Source organism: Dermacentor variabilis, chromosome 3 (assembly GCF_050947875.1).
Source record: "Dermacentor variabilis isolate Ectoservices chromosome 3, ASM5094787v1, whole genome shotgun sequence".
NCBI classification, from domain to species: Eukaryota; Metazoa; Arthropoda; class Arachnida; order Ixodida; family Ixodidae; genus Dermacentor; species Dermacentor variabilis.
This window is the reverse complement of record NC_134570.1, coordinates 47,027,163-47,053,495: the sequence shown is the minus strand read 5'-3', so window position 1 is coordinate 47,053,495 and position 26,333 is coordinate 47,027,163. Positions and strand designations below refer to the sequence as shown.

Here is a 26,333-nt window from a genome sequence, read left to right as displayed (position 1 = left end):
AAATAAATAAATAAATAAATAAATAAATAAATAAATAAATAAATAAATAAATAAATAATAAGGAAGTCTATCTACAATGCATTATTACCACCGAACCCAATTCCTAACGCTTTCGGTTTTTATTTCTAATAGTACTCTGTGTATGTTCTAATCTCTGTGTATACTTCCCGTTCTAAGCTTTGATGTCATACGTGGCACATGTGTTCTTCGCGGAATGCGTGTACATCATTGGTTGGAAGTTAGCGCTGGGTTTCGTTTGTTCGTACAGGTTTAGGCTGTTGGTATAGTCATAATCACAGAGCCCAATCAGTGACCCAGTCTGCCGTAAACCAATGAGCAGGTCAGCAGCTGAATCGCTCGTCGGGCACTGAAAGAATAAGTCAGTCAGGGACTGGCTGACTGGCTAGCTCGTTCAGTCGCTTCACTCAGACTCACTCACTCACTCACTCACTCACTCACTCACTCACTCACTCACTCACTCACTCACTCACTCACTCACTCACTCACTCACTCACTCACTCACTCACTCACTCACTCACTCACTCACTCACTCACTCACTCACTCACTCACTCACTCACTCACTCACTCACTCACTCACTCACTCACTCACTCACTCACTCACTCACTCACTCACTCACTCACTCACTCACTCACTCACGAATTAACGAATGAAGAGCTATGTCTCTCTCACGGTTCGCGCCCTTGACCTCGACGGTCAGGACCATCTCGGTGTCGTAGTTGAAGAAGTTTATGGGCGGCATGTCCTTGTAAGTGGACTGGAGGAAGCGCAGGTGCAGTGGCGACTGCGACTTGCCCTTGCAGTCCGGGTACTTGGTGGGCCACGTCTCCTGCGCTGCAGGCGGCGAGTGCGCCCTTGAGTCAGCAGCGCGCCAGGCTACATATCCATAGAAATCACGGAGCGCTTCTCGCGGATAGCGTGCGAATTCCTGGCAGAGTGCGCACAACACTAAGAATTTGCGTGCGAGTATGGCGAAGTACGGGCCCTTTTTCTGGTCCTGTCGCCCCTGGACGTCGCGAAAAAGTAATAAGTGATTTGGTACTATAAGACTCTTCACTTATTATTTTTTATTACCGACCAGACTCTTTGTTCTTATACATCTTCACAAACATTTTGAGAACGTTCGCGAGGCCGAATTTTTGTCCACGCCTCCATACTCCTATCTGTCACGGCGTCGGAGCGATGTGCACGCAGCTGAACAAAGTGCCAACATAGACAAAAAAGAAAAGTGTGCTTTAACTTGCGTTAACCTTAACTCCATATAGTATTACACATTGTCCACTGCTTTCCTTCATCTATTTTTTCCTAACTTCAATGCTTCCTTTAGCGCTCCAGAAAAAGAACTTGAGGACTACGTAGACAAAGAAAGCACACTGACGGGCGTGTCCTCCTTTGTCGGTGTAGTCCTCGAAACCTGCATCTCCGCAGAGCTAAACGGTACCCTCGAAGTATATTCGAGGATGGCGGTCTAGGGGGCAATCCATATTCGATGACGTTTGCCTGCCGTTAGCGCAACTCTGGATCTGTGGAAAAAAAAAAAAAAAGACAGGAGGCAAGCGGACGCGTGGGGTTGGTGACTGTATTACGACACCTGTATTATGCGACACCTGTTACAGGAACAAAAACAATTCGCAGGTGTCGTGCAGTGAGATTTTGCAAGTTTTGTGTCCCGGTGTATTCCATCTCATCTGGTTTCTTTTGCACCACTGCTCTGAGTTGCGCTAACGGAAATATGAAAACCTACAAGTACGCTCCGACTGACCCGCACTGAATCGTTGCTTGCCCTATAGCAGTTCGACATAGTCTTCGGGAATGTTCACATGCAGCTCGTGTGAGTGTGATTGAAAGGCTGTAGTGATAACTCTCCTGCCGACTGCACTGTGGCGACGGTTAGAGAGACAGAAGCGAAGAACGACACGACGCCAGAGCAGCGCCTCTTGTCCCGATGAACGTTGTTCAACTCACCGTGGATGCTTGAGCTGATGCTGCAGTTCGAGGGAACCGAGTAGACCCAGTCGTCCACGTCACACTTGCGGAGACTCGCTGCAAAGCGTACATGGTGGCATATGTACATTGCATCGACTTATCTGTGGCTCATTTGCATATCGATATGCCTATAAGGCGGACACCGAGCACACAAAGAATACCAGGCGTTTAAAACAAAAGTATATTCTCGTGTGGAAGCCGAAACGTCTTTTGTTCTTCCTTTATGTCGCTGCGTGACCGTGTTTTCGCCCCCCCCCCCCAACTGAGCCGCGATCATTCCTGCCCAGATAAGCTTCCGTCAAACTCTAAATTTCACTGCGTGTCTGTAATGAGTGAAATAGAAGTGAGGACGATGATCGAACCTAATGTATCCGCGAGAAAAGGTGCTGGTTTTGGAGCCCTGAACGAATACGTACATTAGTAACAACTTGCTTTAAAGAAGAAGAAAAAAAAAATAGAGGAAGCATATAGTACAGAAAGCCTAGTTCTGAGATTTACCCACGTACCTATATATACAAAATACTAATTGCCTCATCGATCGATAACAATGGAGGCGTGGTTGGGGCACGTCGGACATGAATAAGGTAATTAGTTTAAAATTGACGTCAGCGTAATTAGGATTTAGGTTAACGATGAAACAGCCAGTCGTTGTTTGTACGAGCAAACCTACACCGGGGATACCGGTTGAGGCAGAGCGCCGTAGTGATGGCGAAACGAAACGGGGCAGTATTTTTGCTTTTTTGTAAGTGTTATTTTGAATGCCATGCTCCTTTTGTAATCTTGGTTTTGTATAGGATGTATGTAACTACTATTACTGACTTTGTGCTTCCCAGGTCCTCTGCATTTTTTTGTTACGTATCAAATGCTAGTTTTACAAGTGGTCCCCCCCGACAGTCTTTACTTCGGGACTTCTTTATTTTTTGCAAATTTCTTTCGAGCAGTTTCAGTAACATAACAGTGAGGAATAAACCTGGAGCAACTCGGCGTGCGGTTTGCCGGCGGACTTTTAAATCAGTTCTGGGACACTTCGTCGAGAACGTCGCTTGTGTGGGCGTTAAAAAGAGTTTTTTTTTTTGCTCTTGTCAAACTCACCTACAATGGTGCTTGGCTCGAAGTAGTTGTGATTGTCCGGCGCCTGTATTCCCCTTATTCTCGCGAGCGGACTGTAATGCGCGGCTGGCATCGGGAAGAAACAGTAAGGAATCACGGTTAGCGTGAGGCAATGATCAACAACGGTAAAAGGAAGGAAGGAAGAAAGGAAGAAAATCAATCAATCAATCAATCAATCAATCAATCAATCAATCAATCAATCAATCAATCAATCAATCAATCAATCAATCAATCAATCAATCAATCAATCAATCAATCAATCAATCAATCAATCAAAAGCAACAAAGAGCTCCGGTTTAGTCACTGAGATAGGAGAGACGAGGTTCATACTTACAACATATATTCACCGAGATAAGTAGACTGGTGAACGGCAGCTTCAAAGAGAAGGGCGAGATTGCAGTGAGAAAGTTTTTTTTTTGTTGGTAAATGAGGAGGCAAGTCTCTAGACAGCAACCGCGAACGCGAGCTTCTCGAGAACAAGTGGTGCTTAACTGTTTTAACGCGATGTTGTAACACATACACGCCAGAAAACAGTTTCGCTGTCACATATTCATGCAGTGTTTTCTCCAGAGAAAAACATGTCACTTTCGGAGGAAGGAGTGAAGAACAAGAAAGAAATAAAGAAAGAAAGGAAACAAATCAAGCAAATAGAGGTGCTATGTGAAAAGTAAGAATGATCTACGTTTCACTAATTACAGTCTTCGTCTATCTACAGTTGTCTCGCGACATTTATAGACCGATGCTTATCAGGTACGAAAGGCACAGCGTACTTAGCTACACAGTCACTATAGCGTGAAAGGAAATGACTAAGTTGGCTTCGGAAATGTAGACTGAATGGCGGTGTAGCTCTATATGGAGTAATTTAAGCTATAAAAAAACCTAAAACTATAAAAGACCCTAACCAATGCAATCCAGGTTTCGCTTAATGCGTACCCCCACAACCCTTCATTCTACAAACTAATGGCTATTGGTGAATGCGCAGGTTGTGCGACGCGGAGTGGTAGTTCAGACGGGTGGTCCTCCTGCCTCAGTGGTCGCTTAGCGGTCTATCTGCACGTGCGTCGTTAATAATGTGCGCCGACTAACCTTATAACACCAAGGTAACATTTTTTTGCTACGCTGACTTTGATATTTCTAAATCCCAATTTAAGTGCGGGATACTCAATACGTAGCGTATAGTAGAGTATTTTTTACGCTAGAGCAAATTTTAACTCCTAGGTAGTTTAGGAAAGCAATTAGAAATTAATTAATTAGCTACGTTATGCGTCTTACTCAGTGTTGCTTTATTGTGGAAACGTACTCTGTGACCAGATGTATATGCTAACAATATTTTTTTTTTACTTTCCTTGATTTAGAACTGGCGTAGGATGTTGTATCCTCAGTTTCGCCTAAAAGTGTCTGGTCACTAGCGCCACCACGCGCTCAATGTAGTATGGCATTAGGTCAAGTCTGTTGGAGCCAGTGCTGACCGCTATCGAAGATGCATGTATTTCAGTATGTCTTAGATACTCTTTGGGCATCTTGTATATGTACCATGATACGCCTGACAAGACGTGCATCAGTATCTATATTTCCGATACACGAAACGATGTGTCGTGTATATTAAGGTATAAGATACTGGGGCTATCGCAACATCTCCGTGCGAAAGTTATAAACGTTGGCCGAACTCCGTTTCCCAAGCCTATGCTACTGCCACTAAGCCACCTGAGCAAAAACTAAAGTCAACGACATGTTTTCAGCTTTGCGCGAGAGCCCTCCAGCTAGGGCAGGCGATGAGGTCTCCGCGTCCCTATTGGTGGAGAAGAGTCACGTGGTGGCGCTTGCGACGTCTCGACAAAAACAGGAGCGCGAACGGATGCGCGCAACCGACCTTTTCTTCTCTAGATCCTTTTTTTTTTGTTTTGAGTTGCGCTGCTGCCATGAAACTTGCTCGTAGCCGCCGTTCTGCTCTGCGTACCGCCAATGCGTGCGGCGTCTTTCGTGCAAATTCTGATGCCGCTATAGTGTAGTCATCGAAGTTTCTCTTGCGTGGTGCTGTGTTACGAAGTCTGAAGAATGCAAGAGCGTGGTTGCCTTGCGTCTAGTGGGTTCCACACATTGTTTCGGAATGAAAATATTACACTTTGAGCGAGAAAGACCGAACTTTTGAGATACTAACAGACATATTGTTCAAATTAAAAAAAAAGAATGTTGGTCGCAGTTCAGATATTTCCAGGCAAACATTTTTGTGCATACGCGTTTGCTGCTTCATTAAATGGATCTATAATAACAAACTTGCGAATATATCGAAGTACCTTAAGATAAACATTGACGGTATCGCGTCTGATACAATTATCGCGGCAGTATTTTGTATCTGTATCTCAAATACTTGTTGCCCGAGTATCTTGTATCGTATCATGATACATTTGCAACGTGTATTTACCCAGCCCTGGTTGGCGCAGTGTACCGCGCAGTGCACCCCCTCATCTCTGCAGGTTGAATAAAGTAGTTCAATGGGTTCGGTGGTCTGTTGGTCATCGATCAAGTGGTCGTTCTCTCTGCGGTGTTCCGTGCCCCCGGCCGTTAGGCCTCGCTCCGTAGGCCGCGCGTCCGGCCGCCCCGTCGGGCTACTACATAGGACACCTGTAGGGTCCGCCGGTCACGAGCCACTTTGGTTATTGAGTAGAGTTGCGACCTGTATACCGCTGCGAATCTACGTACTGTGTACATATTGAACGTGTTACAACGGACGCCGACGACGTCGACTCCGGAAACGCCCGAGCGATTCAGGAGCATCGCTGAAATTTTCTCGACTGGCTGGACAATTTGCAGATATGGCTCAGGAACTCTAGGTTCGTTTATCTTTCTCACGCAAAGCCGCTCTCGACTATCATATACGGGTTATATACAGCCAGCAAGATCCAGCGCCCTCTACGTGCCAACAGAGTTAAGCTACGGATGTGACCGGTCCGGCAACAGCGGGAAGAGGCTTTTTGGATATCATGGAACAAACACGTCTGCCTATAGTGCGTTCCGCATGTGTGTTCATCAGTGGTAACCGAAGCCAGCCAATGCGTCCTGGAGCGCGTATCACGAACCCACGCATAACATGGTGTCAGAAGTGGTTTCTCCGGTGGAAGGACAACGTTACCGCCGTTGTAGCATTTCACAGTGGCATATCTGCACCTGCAACGGAGCTGCGAGTAAATAAGCACTCACCCAGAGCTGCCGGGAAGCCGCGGTGGCCTTTTCCTTTCGCGTCGCCATCAAACGGTGAAAGAGCGAAGCAAGCTCAAGGGGATGACGTCGAAGCACCTTCTCAGCAAAAGCTCAAAGAAGAAAAGCTGACCGAGAGTACGTTGCCGACAGACGAACGAGCAAAACCAGTCCGCAATGCACGTTCGTTTTCTTCTTCCTTCTTCCCACTTGATTTCTTCGCTCGTGCTATTTTCGTACCTTTGTCTTCTTCTCTGTTCACTATTGATTTAACTGAAATTGATTCTCCAAATTATCTCTACTTCATTAATACCTCTTTCATATTATTGTTTAAGTTTAGTCTGGATGCTCGTTCACGCATTGTTGTTTCTCTTTGGGTCTTTCCGGTTGTATTTTTCATTTCTACTTTTAGAATACGCATTTCTCGTACGTTGCCTCCTGCCACCTGGTACTGGCCCATCTCCCTTTGTGTTTGCACGCCATAAAGGCGAAGCATTATAGTCGCCACCACCACCGCTACCACCACAAATCGTCGTCACCATCACCACACCACCACGACCACTACCACTATCACAATCATAATTATCATCACCACACCCCCTCCATTCCTATGGGGGTGAAATGCAACAACGCCCCTATGTACCGTGCATTGGATGCACTAAAGCCCCTTTAGGGTTCACGTTAAAGAACCCCAGGTGGTCAAAATTATTCCGGAATTCCCCACTAAGGCGTGCCTCACAATTGTATCTTGGTATTGGCACGCAAAACCCGAGATTTTTAAGGCCGCAAGTCGCATGTTTTGAAAACGTACGTTCACTGGCCTGAAAAAAAAATGATGACGATGATTTACTGGCATCCCATATGAAACCGAGCTGTGACAGTCACCTGGCCTGCTTGAGTTAATCAGCTATGCTATGCATGCTTTTGATTCTAACATTTTTTTTTGTGTACATCTCCTTAACCCCTCTTATCTTCCTTAAAACTTCTTTATCTGCCATGTATCGCTACCTATGCCTGTGACTAATCCGGTCGATCACTCAGCCTCTTCCTTGCTTTTTTTATCACCAGCACGAAGTAAGAAGCGCCACCTGGAAGCAGTTGCGCATTCTTGCGATCGCACGACGTGGGTAAGAAAGTGCCTCCGTAGGGACGTGGTCAGGGAATATAGGCGGGACTAACAGGGACTAATATAGGCGTGGTGTTGAAGCATCTTCTTGTTTCATTACCATGGTGTGGATGAAGGAACGCTGGAGGTTTACAAGGGAAGTCTTCATAAAGCACGAAAAGCGCTTTCGAAGATACTGCTGACTCACCGTTTAGGCCAACATTTGCAGACGATCGTTTGGCGTGGGAACAAAAATCCTACCTCATTCACCGTGCCAGCACTCAAGCAGAAAATATTCCTGAAAAGCCAGAGCTAACGTATTGTTAGCTGTCATATGTTTCGTAGGCGGATGTTTTCAATAACTTTCAGGAGTAACAGGGGCAACCTTGAAGAAAAAAACGTACTGAAAAACGAACATAAGCAGCCGGAGCGAAATCGCAAATTGCAGAACGTGCCATTTTGTTGCTCTGTGTATGTTTTCTATTCTGACTGTCTACGAACGTTTGCTAAAACTGATTTATGCAGGAATACTTTCGTATCACCTTATGACGTCATTCTTTAACCATTTAACAATTTTATTGTTTGCGGAGAAACCGCCGACGAAGTAGTCACAAACATTTCCAATCAATCAATCAATCAATCAATCAATCAATCAATCAATCAATCAATCAATCAATCAATCAATCAATCAATCAATCAATCAATCAATCAATCAATCAATCAATCAATCAATCAACCCTGTCACGACAAAGAAAGCCGCGTAACTCCTTAGTTATCTTTTAAGAAATCTTAAGTGCGATCAGCATTTATAACAGATTTCAGCGTAAAGGGCGCTGAAATATCATTTCTCATTACTAGCTATCCGCACCGAGTGGCTGTGTCGCGTCATAATTCATTGCTTTTAGAGTTAGCACGTCGCCGATGCTATTACATTACTCAATGAAGTAGAAATTAATAGCGCATGACGGTGATGTGTTTGAGTGAATTTTTGATGCCAAATAAATTTAATAAAAGAAATCAATGGAGGAAAAATGTACCGAAGCATGCCTACGAAATACGTAGATATGAAACACTAAGGAGATTTAAACATTTCGACAAGGACACTTTCAGGGAATAGACGTTGAAATTTGAGAGAGCTGCCTAAGGCCTTCACAGAAATTTGAGGGCCTTTCACGAAGCGGCTTCATCTCCTTATGCAACGATTAGTGTTTCAGTAAACACTGGTTGAAAAAATAAGTGGCCCGCGATGTTTAGCGTAGGCGTTGCTTATAGCGTAGAGGTTCACAAGCTGCTGGTAACACTTGGCTTGTCCTCTGTGCGTCAAAACTTGCGCATCTCACTCTAGGCGCAGCCTTTTTTTTTAATCGCAACAGCTTGCAGTGCTTCACTGAGTGAGAGCGAGCGACTTTGTTGTGCACGTATAGACGGTGTCGTTGGCTTTGCTCCGGCCGTACTTGTCGTGCGCGCGCGGACATCCGAGAAATTAATAAGGACAGCGAGTCGTCGTCCTTCGAGAATGGCGAGAGGATGCGCGACACGTCCTTCCTCATAGATGCCGATCCTTTTAGGAAGAGTAGGCGCTCTAGACTGCAAAGTAGCCGTGAGGCGCACATTACGCCGTGGAGACGCTCCTGAGAGGCTGCGCATCTTGTGCCAGTCCTCAATAAATGGGCGAATGTCTGCTTAGTTAAGAGAATATCAGCATAGCGGAGCCGAATAAGGGTAGGGCGTCTGTAGCCAATGCTACAGTGGTGTAAATCCAAGCGCCCAATGGAAGGAGGAAGCTCTGCTCGCCGTAGTCTTTATATAGGACGCACGGCTAGTGCGTCCTATGACACTGGCTGAGACGAGAGCCAGGGAGTGGGTACGTAGACTCGGCGGGGGCCTGCGGGATTACGCCTTCGCAAGAGTTGCGCATTCTCGAAGGAAAAGGACCGGGGCTTCGCGGACCCTCTTTAGGGGGACCCGGAAAGTACAGCCTTTAGATCCTCTTTTGCTCGGGAATTATGGCACCATCTTGGCTTATTTTTCCTATTCGCGTAACACCGTTCGCGTCGACTCTCCGCAAGGAGCTTCCGGCTTGCCTACTTATATACCTTAGTTGTCGTCATCTCGTGTGGAAAAGAAAAGACGTGCAGTACGGTGTCGTAAAGAACATGCGGGATAATGATGACGTAGTGGGACCCGGACGCGAAGCGAGCCTGGCCCTCCCGCACTGCACTCGCACGAGCTGCGACCAGCAAGTGGACTTGTACCACCTAATCGCGAGAATATCTCGCCGCCAGCAGTTCTAGATACTAAATGATGTTTTCGTTGCTCTTTCGCGTGTCGTTAGCATCTGCTTCGGTATGGGCACGAAAATAGTTGTGATACCATAAAAGTAGTAAGCCAGGTGCATATTGTTTTTAATTATCTTAGTTTAAGCAGACGCACTGAAGATCGTAGGTGGCGTTTGGCTGCCCCTCTTGTATGACGTGCTCAATATGCAGCAAGTCCTTCAAGTAAAAATGAAGAAAGAAGGCTTGTTTAATGTACTTTGGAAATATAGTTCTAACGAAAGGGAAGTGGTTGTAGAACATGTATTTATGGCTAGGATGAGGATCGCGTTCCAGCTCGTTATTTTTCAAAATGAAAAAAGCCAGGACTGCGAACCTATGCGGTAGACTGGTAGTTCGCATATTCTTTCTCGAGAAGTGGCCTCTACAAAAATCAATGCTTTCCGCGTAGGAATGGCTGAAAACACAGCGTGTCATAACTGTGGTCGCGAGGAAACCCTTGAACACGTTCTTTGCAACTTTCCTCGCTACAGTGAATAGAGACGATCGCTCGCAGCTGCGCTGCATGACTCGCGTTGATCACGGACCATTGTCAGAACAAACCAATTTGGCATGCCGACTTCGTAAGTTGTGTGCAGTAGAGGGTAGCGAAGGCTCTGCTACAATTTCCAAAGACAACAGACCCGCAAAAACGGTTTGATCCTTGGTTGGTGTTCAATGTACTGCACGTGATCTTGTGCTCTCATAGTGAGCGGTGAACCTGCTGGCTATTACCATGTGCATGTAAACCTCTGTCTATGTATCATTTCTAACTCCCCTTTCCCCATTCCCCAGTGTAAAACAAGAAACTGCACTTTCCGTTCGGGTTAATTTCCCTGCCGTTTTTTCTTTCTTCGTATCTTTCCCCCTCTCTTTGCAGTACAAAATTAAAACAATGGCATGACGTTTCGTTTCAAGTAGAACTCGAAATAAAAATGATCAGTACATCGAAAATGTGCCTCAAAATATCCACATACCAATACAACAATGCCATGACAACAACTGTAAGCGTTGAATGGTAATCGCAGGATTGCACGCAGGCAACATAAGGCAAAAACACGAGAACCAAGTAAAGCAAAACATAAAACTAATAGACCCATAGAAAAGAAAGAAACAAAGAAAGAAGGAAAGAAAGAGATACACTAGAAAGGAGAGAAGCAACAGCTCTTGTTTCTTCTACGACATTTGTCGATTGTCGATTACGGCATATGTGATGGAATTGCACTCAGTCTCAAATCCGATTGCTGCCGATGGCTGTGTCTTCTATCGTCCAATCGTCCTACTTCCGATCCACTAATCCCGCAATCCGATTTAAACTAGAATAAATTTTGCTGCGGTTCATGACTAACGTCCCTCAATGTCTCCAAAACTGCGCATATCCCCTTTCACATATTTCCTTTCAAACCTGTCCCTAACACATAAAATTAAAGGTTCCGAAATTTCCGGTTGTGCTAACTTCAAATAAGGGGTCACTAAATTCACTTCACACTTATCCTGGTCCGCCCACATATCGGCTACGGTGAACGATGCTAATCGCCTACTCGGATACCTGCGCCGTAATTTAAGACTCTCCCTTCCGTCGGTTCAAATACTGTCCAACAAAACCTCGCCCAGAACAATAATACGCCCACTCCTATCAGGAATCTATGCCATTCTACCCATATTAACTTCCAAGACGCCGTCCAAAATCAAACTGTTAGGTTTGCATACTCTACACCTACTTCACTAGCGTGTCCGCACTTAAATCCAGGGACTCTCTTGGACCCTTGGTCTGACGACTCAAGATCTCTCGCCTCTGCATTTACTATAAGTTCTGTCGTATTTCACGTGCACATTCCTAATCATTCCCTCTTATCGCAGTTCTCGTCGCATAAATCACCATAAAGCTGTTTAACGCAGCTGCCAGCACGCTCCGCATCGCACTCGGACTCATTCTTCGTGCAAACAACACGGGAGTTGAACGCATTACCCGTAATTCCGTAGATTGCACCCAAAACATGGAATTCAAGCACATCATCGAAGATATCATCAAGTGATTTTGCCTACACCTCATCTACTGCCCCTTGCGGGGTAACTTGAGGAAATATATAAATAAGTAAAAATTAATAAATAAACTTGAGAACGATATCAGATTGCCACAGTTTAATTTAATTATATGAACAGGATGAGAAATACGCTACGCGTGTTGCTCACTTCAGTGTCTGAATTTACTAAACCAATAGGGTGAAAGGCTACGATATAACTGAGTCACTTTTGGATCGTGGGAATTTCTTCAAATATTACAAGAACAGTGTAGGCGAATTGTGTACATCTGCGAAAAAATAAAACTTGAGACCCAGCTGAGGAAAACCCGAAAATGCAAGGATAGCCCATTAATGCAGAGGCGATTACTTCAAAAGGCGCAACAGACGCGTAATATGGAGACTGCGGGGCAAATGTAGCAATGACGCTGTTATTCTGAACAACAGTGGGCAGACCAGGAAAGCCTCACCTCGGAGACAACGTTTAAGGCGGATTGATTGAAAATATGTTTTATTGCCACTTTTTTTTTGCAAGTACGTTAGTGCGGGTGCGCTAAGGTCGGTAAAGGAAAATGGCGGTTAACTGTTGTCTCCCATTATCGATGACCCTTCAGAGGGGGTAGAGCGAGAGGCGTTGGTGGCGACTCGGGGCTTGGCCTCCGAGACGGGCACCGGTGCCGCTGCGATCTCAGTGGCCACGCTGTCATAGACGTAACCTCCCGCAGACGCTCGGCGGTAGCGGATTGTTGTAGCTGTGCACTCGGCGACAGATACAATCCCTTACCACGGCTGCAGTATTCGAGGCTGAATTTGTTTCCTTTCCGTTAAAAAAAATGAACAGAAAAGAAAGGGGAGGCGAGCGATGAAAAAGCGCTTGTGTTTTGAAACTGCGGCCTTCGATCAAGATGGTCTATTTTGCCGTAAAATCCCATCAATGATAATAGAGAGAGAAAGAAAGAGGGCGAGAGAGAGTTTGTGGAGGAAAGGTGACAGGTCGACTTGTCATATCAAGTTTCAGTCTGCCCTGCTCCACGCTACATTGGCCTAATAATAATTTTTTTTCAACGTATATTCATTTACGCGAATTTGAATAACGTTTCGAATTCTCACATTCCTTTCGCGCGTCGCATTAATACAACGCACCAATCATTAAAGAAGACAGGCAACAAGACGAATAAAATGTTATAAGTGAGGACTGCACAAACTCTTTCGAAACAATTATGGCACTCGCGACCGTGTTTTTATTAAAGAAATGTTATTGCTGCGCGAGCTAAGAAGCGACGATTTAATCAAAATGCGTTATTGGTTAAACAAGTGACACAAAATTGTGGCACTCACCGTAATTTTACGAATACTTCCGGAGGATCCTGCATCAGGACAGCTGCGGTAATTCGAAAAAAATCAAACCGCAGGAGCTCGAACTCCTGAGCGAACGCGCGGGACGAATAAATCGTCCGTGTTCGATAAGTTACAATATTGTAATACAAGTGTCTCGCTTCAGGGAAGCCTGAATACGAAATCATTGACTCGAGTTTCGCGTTCGCGTCAATTGGAAACGACATGCACTGCTGCGGCGTCCCACTTGTCTCCTTAAGCCAATGCAACGCTTTTAACTGTGTCCCGCGACTTTCTGTTCCATTGTTTTATTGCGCTCATTCCTGTAGTGAACTGTATAACTAATACCAGCTGTTTATTATTTACAAGTTCCTCAATGGACCGAAGGTCCAGTGACGAACAGCTTAACGTGCATGTATCAGATATTGTAAATACGCTTGAGGACTCTTCGCAAACTTTTGATTTCACTTTGCATAGAAAAAGAAGAAACACTTCTTGAATCGTTATTTAGAAATAGTTTTTTTATCGAATATGTCTATCTGATACGATTTGGAAGCTTCACTATTCAAACACGCCTATTTATTATTTTTGAAAGTCAATTTTGCTACGAGTACTTGCATCGTCAAGAAGGTACTGTTAGAGTAGGGAGGTTGCACTACGGCGTTCGTATATTCAATTTTCTTTCTGTAATAACTCATGTCAGAAAAGCATTGTGGTTTTCTAGATAAATGTTTCTATGAATACTGATTTGACTGGGATACATCTGAAAAAGAAAGAAAATAATGCGTAATATTTTTCTACGCTAAGCTAGCGCCTGTCAGCCTTTGATTATTAACGTGTAATTGAGAGGTTCTTACACCTCTAAATTGCCAAGTAAGTATAAATTCTCTTGTCTATATTTCGACATTTTACTCTTAAACCAGTGAGCTAAGCTGACCCGATTGTGTGCGCGGAAACAAACTCCATTCACAAATTAGCTTTCTTGCAGCACATTCTTACCTAACAGAAAAGTACGTTTTACAGGCACCAACAAGCCAGCTGCGAAGTTGCATTAAGTGGAATAGCGGCGACATTTTCCTATCAATTACATATTTGTAGGTCTATATGCTTTTCGAACAAGCTTTCACAGTCTTCGAACCGTCTGTAGATAGTACTAGAATAAAGTTGACTGGGACGAGCGATCGGAGCAGCGTATACTTCACAGTGAGGCGCCCGACTGTGGCGTCGCTGCGATCGAAGTGGACTGGGAGGCAGCAAGATGGCTCCGTTCGGAACTGCCGGCGATTCTGCTCGGCGAGATCGTTCGTACGGCTTCGCCCGCTGCTATTTGCGATCGAGCCGCTCAAATGGTGTTCATCATTACATGCGACGTGTATTTATGTGCTAAGAATAAATGCCTTTCTTTCTTTTCTTTTCTTTTTTAATGCCGCACGGTGATTGCGCATGCATTACTGCCGCGTCACCGGCTTTCATTTTACCATGCTAATGTAGTTGCCTTGGAGAACAAATATTTTGCTTGTTCGTCAAGCAGCATGTGTCTCTCGTGCGTATTCCTGCACATATACGTTTCTATCGGTAGGACTTGCGAAACGTAGACGAAAAAAAAAAAAAAAACCGTACATGCTTGCTGCTTGCCGCTTTAACAAATGAAACGTATCTGTCTCATCCAACGCCCTGTTCCCTTGCAAGTGTGGAACATCGTAACGCACTCACTTCTCTTGCAATGCATCGCAAGACTGCCACCAACCACGTTTTTGACGTGATAACTCTGCTCGCGCAACCTATAGTTAAGGAAACGGCCAGTTTACCCAACATAGCTGCGACCACGTGACAAGGGTAACCAATAAATTACACATTCAGCGCGATCTACAAATTTTTGCGATTCCTTTTGCAACCAACATTTCTGTGTGCATTTGGTGTGCGCGTGTATGTGTGCAGCCTTTTTTCGTCTGTGTTTTTCTTGCGCTGGCAGTTCTTAAAGAAAGGTTCGACGAGAACCTTTCACTGGATTTTGAATTCTGGGGTTTTACGTGCGAAAGCCACAGGTTAATTATGAGGCACGCCTCAGTGGTGCACTCCGGGTTAATTTTGACTACCAGGGGGCCATTAACGAGCCTCCAATATACAAGAGACTGGCGTTTTTGCCTTTCGCCCCCGTCTAAACGTGGCCGCCGCGGCCGGGACTCAATCCCGCGATATCGTGCTTAGCAGCGCAGGACCATAGCCGCTAAGTCACCGCGGCGGATTTTCTTGGAATTTTCAGACCGTAATGTTAGCGTCTGACATGAGTGAAACCGTTGGTTGTCTGTATAACATATCTCATTTGATGCCCCCATGGTTAAATATATCGATCTATTACGCACTCGTACACTCTAGGTTATCGCATTGCATTCTTGTTGGGGGAACTACGGTGTCCAGTAGTTACCTTAAACTCATTTCAACACAGGAACGCAGTTTGCGTGCTGCAGAGGCATTTTATGACAGACTTTCAGATTTACCTACGTCCCACTATTTCAGAAACGTGGCATAATTAAGGCGAAACAGGTATATAATTTCAACCTACGTAAATACATCCTTCGTCATCGGTTCTATTTTTCTTCTTCAGATAAAGCCAGAAAGCCGATATGCTTTCCGCACGAAACGTAAAATTGTGCCAATCACGAGCACCAATTACGGCTAGCAAACACTAAGCTACCAAGGTCCCACAGTAATAAATCAATTTCCTGTTGAAACTCAATATTACCTTCCAAAAAATCTTTTAAATCTATCGTTAAAAAAACGTCTAATTGAACAATCGGAATTAGACATTTATTTTATCGATATACTCTAGATTTATTTTGCTACCTTTCAGATGATTTTCTCTTACGTGAATATTGCCAGCATTGTAATATTGTTCTGCGTTTTATGACTGACATTTTTTTATATATCTGTAAAAAACTATTATTATGTATCTTTGTTTGTATCGCCCATGAGATAAGTTGTGCATGCATTCTAGTTGTATTTTGTTATTGCGCAAATTTCATGCACGTTGACTTACTGAGTCATCCTGTTTACCACGCTTGTAAAATTCATTGTGAAATTGTTGTGAACTGCTTGTGTACAATACGAACAATTCTAAGGGCGACCAGGACCATGTCAAGCTCTTGCCTTTCGTCCTGGCGCCTTGCTGTTTTTTTGAAGAGGACTAAACTTTTACTTTTACTATACGGGAAGCACGCGACAAGCGCATCTAAACTTGCGATTTGCTGTTCGTGTGCTTGATGGCATGCGGCCAAACCGCATCCTCAATGCTGTCCGTATAACATCGTTTCTTTATCAAAGGGAGCTCCGGGAATGGAGAGGCAGATAATCGCGGTTACCTGCATGGTGTGCGTTTGGCCGAGTTTGGTATTTCATAAACTTTGTAGCTGCAGTATTACTCGGCAAGTTCTGGCTTTCTGGTCCGCCACGTTTTGGCATTTATTTTGTCCCCCCGTTTCTCGTTTTATTTTCTTATCTTTTTTTTTGCCCTTACCAAGCAAGCAATTTTCTCCATAAATGTACGTGCAGTGTTCAATGAACTTTAGTCTGAAGTGGGCACTCGGCCTTGTCACGGCGTCTGTATATCTACTGTTAGTTTTGAGTTTGTATACAGTTATGAAAGTTGGAAAATTAAAGGGACACTAAAGTGAAAAATGATTTCTTCTGCATCAGTAAATTACCGTTGTACAACACCAAAAACACCACTGTTACAATGATGAGACGTTTGGTAAGCCAGAAAAAGCGCAAGAACGAAATACGTGTGGCGACGCCTACTTGAGTTCCCGCACCTGGGGGCTGTGACGTCGTGGATTTTGATGGCATCTTCTAGGGCGTACTAATTATATATAGCGGTACAGATTGACTATATTGAGTTCTAAAGGAACCAAATGTTAAACATGGCAAGTTTCAGGAACCTTTATTCAGCCAACGCGGCCCAAATGCGAAAACATACTTTGGAATCCCTGACGTCACGCTAACGTACCGACGCTGGGGTTTCGGCGCGAAATTCAAATACTGATACTTGGACCTTCATTTTCTCATCTAATAATCAAACTATCTTTTTGAAATCACTGCCTGCAGGGTTCCCAAACAATGCTTCATTAGTCTGAACTGATTTATTGTTTCGCTTTAGTGTCCCTTTAAGCCACATCGACGACCGTACCACCAGCGAGCTCATTCGCAGTATCGCCCTAAGTATCCAAGAAAAGACAAGAGGAGTTTGCAGATCAGCTGATGCGATAACGCGTTGTCGCCGAACGTTACAGTAAGAAAATTAGAAGTTGGTAAAAAAAATATATTTGTAAGAAAATTAAAGTGGTAGCGTTCCCATGAGTCAGAAACAACTTAATGAGAGCCGAATGGCCTACAGATCCGCAACAAAGAAAAAGAGTATTCTGAGTCGATAATAGCAACAGTTAAAGGGAAGACAAAGAAAAAAATTAGAGGCATTGTGGCTTCCGTGAAGCACTGTCAAAAAAGAATAATTAAATGCAGCTTCTTTGAGAGAGAGATAGAGAGGGGCATTGAAATATAGAGAAATGATTTTATTTGAGCTTGGAACCTTTATAAATTCTCGCGACGCTTTTACGTATAAAAGCAGCTAGAAGTGGCGAAGGGCCTGACAGAGAAATACTTTATTTGGTGACAAGAAAATCCCAGCTCAAAAAAAGTGGCAGGTCCGTCCACCGTTACTAACGCAGGAACAAGGCTCAAATAAACAATTATTCTAATAGCGCGAGCGGGAGAGCTGGTGGCGCTAATGACCTCGGGCGCCCACCAACCGCATCGACGCAGGGACAGCTCAGATACATTGTCCGCTCCGACAGTACGCATAAATATTAGATAGCCATTACAGACGAAGAAGAAAATAAATTAAGCGACGGCTGGAACTATCAAATGGGGGAAGACAAGACGAAGGCGCTGTCACTGCCGCTGAATGAGGCTTCCTTGGATATCTGTCCTTGAAGTTGTCTGACCCGTCAATCCTCGTGCTGCGCGGCGAAACCGGATATTCCTTTCGGCGAATCTCCACTTCCCTGTCATTGTGTTGGCGCGAAAGAACGAGCCCACACACACACACACACACACACACGCACACACACACACACACACACACACACACACACACACACACACACACACACACACACACACACACACACACACACACACACACACACACACACACACACACACACACACACACACACACACACACACACACACACACACACACACACACACACACACACACACACACACACACACACACACACACACACACACACACACACACACACACACACACACACACACACACACACGCACATGCACGTACACACGCAGAGAGAGAGAGAGAGAGAGAGAGAGATGAGTAGACTGCCAATGTTGGCGAGTGTCAATAAGTCGAGCCATTGTCCGGATTTTTGTTCAAGCGAGGCTTTCGACTGTGTCTCGTTCTGCGGTAGTGTTGCCAGTGTTACATCCCTTCTTCTCCCCCTCCCCCCCGTGTTTCTTATATTGCCTTCCCTCCATTAGTAATTCCTTAAATATTCAGGACTGCATGTTGAGTTACGCGATGTCTTTGTTGTTATACTTTCCTAAATTTTCTTCGTGCATGGTGCAAATAACAAAGTATTTGCCTCTCTTTGCCGACTACCTCTGTCTTTCAACCCAGTTAAGAGAGACTTATTGTTTGGCTAGTTGGCCTTGCATTCTGTCTAATCTATATTTGCGCAAAATACTGAAAGACACGCAGAGAACAGAAAAGGATAGCCCTCACCCTTGCCTGTTTTGCGTTTCTCTCTCTCTCTCTCTCTCTCTCTCATCATTTTGCGCTAACCTAACTTAGTTCTAACTTACTGTCTGATACAGTATGACTTAACCTTAACTCTAGTGAAAAAGAAAAAAAGAAAAAGAAAGAACGCACTAGCGACATGTTTCTTCATTTTTTGTGTTAAGAGCAAATAACGCATGTAATCATTGAATTGCACCAGGAGAATGGGGAGAGCTGAAGAGCAGATATTGTGACGTCATATATGAACGGTCCTGCCTGGCTCTCACGTCATTTGCTGTACCAGAGACTGAAATTGTCTCTCGTCTCAAGGCGTACTTCCTCGCCGCTCGCTCTTCGCCGTAACACGTGCCTAGAGGGTGCTCTTGCCGCTGGGGTAAGTGTGACGGGTGCTTTGTGTCACGATGTAAGCGACGACAACGGCTTCGCCGCCGGTCTGTGAATGCTCATGCTGACCTTAGCCGTAGCTGCAGTGATGTGTCCTCCTGCCAGTGTTGTTAAACACACTTTTGTAGGCACAATCTACCCGCAACTTTATTTAATCAAGTAATTTCCTAACAACGCTAAAAAACTCCAAAACAGAGTGACGACTACGGAGGAAACGAACTTCGTTCGTTTAATAATTATAGCGTTTGATAACTTTACAGGGGAGGATAGAGTTCGTTCGTGTTCGTACTGTTTAACGAAGAGAGCGAAAATGAAAATTGAATACGACTTTGGAAGAAATAACTTTCCTTACGCTTCAAGCTTTGGGATTAAGCTTCGGTTGTCCTTGCATGGCTCCGCTATTGTAGACGTATTTCCGGAGATGTATTTTTCTTTAGTTGACTATATTCCATACACGTGTACCTCCTTCTGGCAGAGTACCGCTGTCGTCATTTGGAGCGGATAACGACATTTGTTCTCCTGCAAACGTATATGGTACCTCTCTCTCGGTCTCTTTTTTGCCTGCTCTGTTGATTCTGGACGTTGGCGCTTCCCTTATTACGGGGATTTATCATCTCAGTCTACTTATTTTTTCCCCCTCCATTCTTCGACCTCGTAAAGTCGCCGCGTCCCCCCGATCTTTCCTGCTTTGGAGCGTGCTTTTAGCGCGGGCTCTGACTCTTAAAAGCCTCTCATAATGCCTGTGCTCCACTTCAAGTACGGTAGACATAGGACAGAGGGGGCGGTAATAAATACGGCGCCGAAATTGTATTTCTTCCTGGCGAACGTGACCAACATCCCTCCGGACTCGGATGTTCTCCGCTCCTTCACGTAGTACACCATTTCCCGTCGGATTCTTAGTCCGTGACTCGTCGAAAACACGAATTGTCCCGGTGCTCTGGATTGTGCGTTTTAGCGACGAGTGAGGAGGGTGGGAAATTCACTTGCGTAAGGTTGAGTGGCTAAGCGAATCAGTGAGCCGAAAGGGCACGTGCATAAGTTTGTTACCTGAAAGTTCAGCCAAGTTTTGAAAAGAAAGCAAGTCGCTGAGTGATAAGTTGAGTTTGTCAGTGAGTGAGTGAGCGAGTTGAGAGAGCGTAGCAGGGATTGAAGGCGCAAGTGAGGAAGAGGGTGATAGGGTGACTGATTACATTCTCTTCTAGATGAATCCCTGTGAGTATTAAGAAAAAAAATTTATGTATGACTACGATACTTCCTAATGCGAAATTTGAGCGCCGCTCTGCGCGTGTTTTCATTTCGCTTTCATGTATTGGCTGGCACGGACAACCTGTCTCGTGCGGCACGTTGCAAACGGAGCGAAGTGTGGCGCGACTGCCTCGCTAACCGGGAGATCGCGAGAGGCAGCGCGTGGGTGACACGTGGGCGCGATTCACAACAGCCGCCGCAGACAGACCTCCGCTCATGCAGCGCTTGGTTTCCATGTATAGTATCGGTGGACGCACTGGCCGCATGCCATCAGGGAACAGACGACGGCGCGCTACTCTAGTGCCATTTTGTAGCGGTCGTCGCCGAAGAGACCGTTTTTGCGCGGCACTACGCTTTTCTTTACACGCTTTAGCCATGCACTCCTCCGCTCTCCGCTTCATGCTTCCGCTGCACCCTCCTACACCGTTTTCCTCTTCGCGCTCTCTTGGCTATCGCCGTATTTCATACCCCGCTGCACTCAGCGTTCGCTGTTTCATTCTTCGCTGGGTTCGTTCGCTCGGTTACACCGAGGGACGCTGACAAAACCGACGCTTAACGCAGACACGGGAGGTTAAGAGCTGAGCTATAAAAATGAGTGTTCAGACTACGAAACTGAGATGAAATCAGAGAGCTAGGAACAAGCTCTATTGAGATGCTGGAGATGCTAGCCCGAAGTTTCGCCTAACATGCTACTGCAGATGCTGTGTGATGATTATGATATCTACAGTGATAAACACTTAACAGCACACACACAACACACACACACACACACACACACACACACACACACACACACACACACACACACACACACACACACACACACACACACACACACACACACACACACACACACACACACACACACACACACACACACACACACACACACACACACACACACACACACACACACACGCGTGCGGGGGTTAACGTTCTCCAGGGCACGCTCGGGAAAACGCCGAAAACGACTGTTTTCCATCGGAGAACAACGTCTGGTAGGAGGAATTTTGTTCCTTATACTTACTTTTATAGATCGGTTCCGCGCGAACATAAAGTTGTAGTTTTGTCGTGTTTGACGCCTATGGTGAGAATAGACTTGACCGGATGCACACGCGATTAGCGAGACGTAAACCTTACTTTCAATAATATATATATATATATATATATATATATATATATATATATATATATATATATATATATATATATATATATATATATATATATATATATATATATATATATATATATATATATTGATCCTCGTGCTGCCTCTCGCTTCAACGCGAACTACGCGCAAACAGGGCGCATACTCGGCAATCAGCAGTCGGCACACTCTGACCCCATCGTTGACCGCTTTCAACATAGGGCCCCCGTCATACGCAGCCACCGCCGGAGTGAAAGGGCCCCCACCCTCTAACTCCCCTCACCCCGTAGCCTTGAGCACAAATGCGGACGACGCGCCTCCTACCCGACTTCCTCGCTTGTGCGCGCAAAATTGAGCCAACATCGTCGGCTCACCCTCGCACGCTTTTACTCGCACATACAGCATACGGCGCGCGGTGACTTCTTCGATGTTATCGCCGTTGTACTTTATACAGAATATTACGGCTGCGCCGACGCCGATAACGATGGCAGAAATGCGCCGGAGTGTACATATATATATATGCTATCGTAATAAAATATTGGCTTGAAGCTTGGAGTATAAACGATGTTCAGCAAGATATACTATTGAGGAGGAATGAAAATGTGGAAAGCATTCGAAGCTTATAGGTCTACATGAAGACAGGCCAACTAGAGAAGCGTAACAAAAAAAAAATCTTGAGCTCAAGTTCGGCAAGCAGCAGTGATGACGGACCTTTAGAGGCTGAGTTCTACTAGAGTGCACTCGTTCCAGAAGTTTAATAGACTAAAAAAAAAAAAAACTGTTTTTCAACTTCGGTTACTGGCGTATGAAGATTTCAACAAAAGACGATACGAACAGAACGACGGCACAATTCCACCAGAACAATAATGTATACAAAGTACGAACCATTGTATGCACGGTACGGCACGGGGGCAACTGGGACACAGCTAAGACGGGACAACGCGAGCTGGACGCACTTGCCACCCTAGACGCCACATGAAGTCGCGTAAGTGGCCTGGCAGAAATGGCGCCGTCATTGCACCCCACGAAAAATTATTGGAATGTGCGCGGCGAGCTGGAGGAACTAGAGCTAGGAAGCAGTAAGGCTGACAATGTATCCACAACACGGTTTTCGAGAACGTCTACATCAGGACACACCTCTTGTATGTGGCGATAAAATGCCACGGCCGTAGAGTGAAATGCAGGTGCATTTAACACTTGTGGTCTGCGATTTAAGTGCACGCCCGGTAGCACGTAACGAATTTTCGTGCCACGGAAACAGCAATTTTGTGCCAAGAGAGTTCACGCGCAGGACACCGAACACACTGTAACAGGCGGAGCATAAATCGCGCAGCGAGCAGCCGGAAGCGGACACACACGGATGGGAACGCGAACCCACCATGACAGCGCGGTTGCCAAAGTGCCGCGCAACAGACCAGTTCTGTACGGCCCGACCAAAAGGAACCAAGGAGGGACTGCAAGGACCTAGTAACCCGTTATAATGGCTGTACAACGTGACAAACATGCCACGCACGGCCGCAAAATACAGACCTTGCTAAGTACCTTCTTTCTAATAGGGGTAAATCATACACGTGAACATCCTCAATATTTCGCCTTACACATTCAAGAATTGAGAGCCACACAGAGTCTGATATGCCATCATAGGTGTAATCGAGGCCTAACACGCGAATGGAATCGCTCTTTTGAAGACCGAAAAGGGGACTTAGGCGTGTCTGTGGCGAAGCAATGAACAAATAACGACATTGTGAAGAAGTTAGCGAAGTAATTTTCCGTGTTCCGTGCTCACATTTCCGTGCTCAGTGAAAATTCGAAGGCTACGGGATAAGCTGTCTAAATTCTTGAGATACAACGTGATGGTCATCGGCGAAGGTTGTCACCTTCACAACACAGGCAGTGGGAGACCGCGCACGTAAGGGTCTCTCAGTACCGAGCGCTGAAATGGCTCCAGGCTGAGCACAAAGAGTACTGGGCACCGAGGTCACCCTTGACGAACACCACGAGTAACGGGAAATGGTGCATTTTCACGACCATCAAGAAAAAATGTGCTTCGGATATTTTAATAGGCAGTCCTAATAAACTCAACAAAATTTGTGGAAAAACCAAAGGAAGTTAGTACATTAAATATGTAGCTGTGTTCAAGGTGATCGAATGGCTTTCCTTGATCTAGTGAAAACAAGAGACCTCGTGCTCACTGGTCAGCGTATAAGCCATTATGTCACGCGTAACGAACAAGAATCTGTGTATCTCTTTGCCAGGGACGAGCCTGCCTGATGGTGTTCTATAACATGTTGTGACAACAACTGTAAAGATTTTGCAGTCACTATTGAGAAATGTGATTGGCCTCCATTCGTCCGGATCAACTGACGATGGATCAGGCTTAGGTAGCAGAACAATAAAGCCCTCGCGAAAACTAGCCGGTAATGCAAAGTTCACAAAGGAGCGGCTGATAACAGATACGAAAGTGGCACCCAGAAGGTTAGATAATAAAACTCAATGGGTAACCATCCGGCCCTTGGGCCGATCCAGGCTTCATGGAAGATAATGCTGGCTTCACCTCATAGCTGACGGCCATGCACAAAGACGGACAGCTACCTCAGGTGGAACCCGAGGAAGCCAAATAAGCATTGTACGAGATCCTCGAGAACTAGGATCTATTTGCATAGTCATACGCGCCATGTCTTCAAAACGCTTTGGAAAGAGCGAATAATCACGTGCAATAGGCGACGTAACAGGAAGTGCTATTAGGGCCACAGAACCTAATATATTCGGCTGTCCAAAAAGCGAGTTTATTGCAAAGCACAGAACTTCATAGGGCGCACACGGATTAAGTCTGCCATGACCGCATCAGCGGAGTCAGTTGAGTGACACGAAGGACAAAAAGGAGTTTCGTGACAGTATCCGCCAGTTCTTCTGACATACATCGTCTGAGTGCACGACCTTCAACTGAACAATGCAGGCGCCACTGCACCTTGAGCGCGTCCCATGACACTGGGTCATAACTAGAAACAGAGGCGTGCAAGACTCTTGACAAACAAGAGCGCGAGCTCGCGTCATGTGGAAAGCGGATGTCAAGGCGCCGAGGTTTTACTGACGAGGAAGAAGTGAAGCCAACTTCAAGCATAACTGGCCTGTGATCGGAAATATATACGCGAGATAAAGGTAAAGTTACCACATCGGATCGGGTGACATACTGAGCTAAATTGCTTGGCACGTTGGCACGGTCTAACCTGCTTGACGACGCGCTGTGTCGCCACGTCCAGGCAAATAAAGAACCATGAACGAGTCGATATGTATCCAGCAACGAAAAGTGCTGGACGAGGCGACGCAACTCCCGGGCGTTTCAATCAGGGCGACCCCAGCCCGGGCCTTGCACATCTGCTCGCGTGTCTGAAACGCAAATAATATCCCCAGCAAGAACTACGTGGTGACCGACCAGGAAATGCACGTCCAGGTCACGAAAAAAATCATTGCATTTAGTGGCCTGCGCGGGTCCATAGATGCACGACATACTAACCTAAATGAAGATAGAACACAATAAAATGGCTATAGCCGCCCTGTCCCATCAAAAAAAAAGAAAGAAAACATGATCTCGCAAGAGAGCTCTGTTGAAAATAATACCGGCTCGAATAGAGCATGATGTCGCGAAAGAGAAACAACAGTCTAGTGTTGCGGCTTAACGTGGTATAAAGGCAAGGAATCCACCAAGGCCATCGATGGCTGCGGCAGGTTGTAGGAATAAAGTAAAAAGGGTTTACTGGCTTTCTTACACGGCTCCAGTGCGTAAGCCCACTCCATGCAGGAGCAAGTTAAACGCCCGAGTTCACATGAGGACCCTCCGTCCCTGCTCGAAAAGTCTCCGCTTTTAATACCATCGCCTTCCCTAGACGAGTCGACTAGAAAATCCGAATGCTGTCCGGCAGCAAATCACAATCGCCGAATCCATTGTGATGCCACGCCCATGCTCGCATCACTACGGAATAGGCGACAGGATAGCAACCTGTGAATCTAAGGTCGCCGTCGTTGTTCGATAGCATTGGATAGGGACCTCGCGTCATCCTTAGTTCAGGGGGTCAGGTCATGGTGGGGGTGGTGGCCTTTTGTGGACCCGTCAAGGGTCGGTGTGCAGGCGGTGTTGAACTCTGGATAAGCGCTTATGGATCGGTTGGGGTTTGCCTTGTGGCAAACGTTTAATTAACTGCGAATCCCCGGTTGCCGTCGTTGTTCGGTAGCAATGGATGGGGCCCCCTTTCATCCTTAGTTCAGGCTGTCAGGTAATGGTGGAGAGATGGTCTTTCGTGGACCCGTCAAGAGTCGGTGTCCCCCCCCCCCCCCCCCCACTCTGCGTTGACTTCTGAATAGACGCTGCGGTGTTGAGACGTAACACTAGGTTGAAAGTGCGTTTGAAAGCAAGAACATGTCCAGTGGTGAAAAAATGCTTCTTGCAAACACGGAATGTCACAATTTTTATCGCTGGGCGCGCTGACACTTTCGACTTGTTTTACATGACTTCGGAACTTTTGTACGTTTAATGAAATAATGTTCAGGGTGTCAGCCATATTTAAATGTGAAAGTGCCATTAAACTGACCTGGTCGTGTCGTTGAAGTCGGTGCCCCGGGAACAAGTCCAGGGGTTATGCAGCACACGCGTC

At 45.6% G+C, this 26,333-nt stretch overlaps 1 protein-coding gene across 1 annotated transcript in view; it reads right to left on the bottom strand.

The window, feature by feature from the left end:
- Positions 1 to 26,333, bottom strand: part of LOC142574502 (carbonic anhydrase 1-like) — a 61,196-nt gene that overhangs the window by 8,061 nt on the left and 26,802 nt on the right. The window contains exons 3-5 of the mRNA XM_075683565.1: positions 3,451 to 3,490; positions 3,099 to 3,182; positions 1,986 to 2,063 (exon numbers count right to left, since the gene is read on the bottom strand). Coding sequence (XP_075539680.1) covers positions 1,986 to 2,063; positions 3,099 to 3,182; positions 3,451 to 3,490 — 202 coding nt within the window. The remainder of the gene's footprint in view (positions 1 to 1,985; positions 2,064 to 3,098; positions 3,183 to 3,450; positions 3,491 to 26,333) is intronic.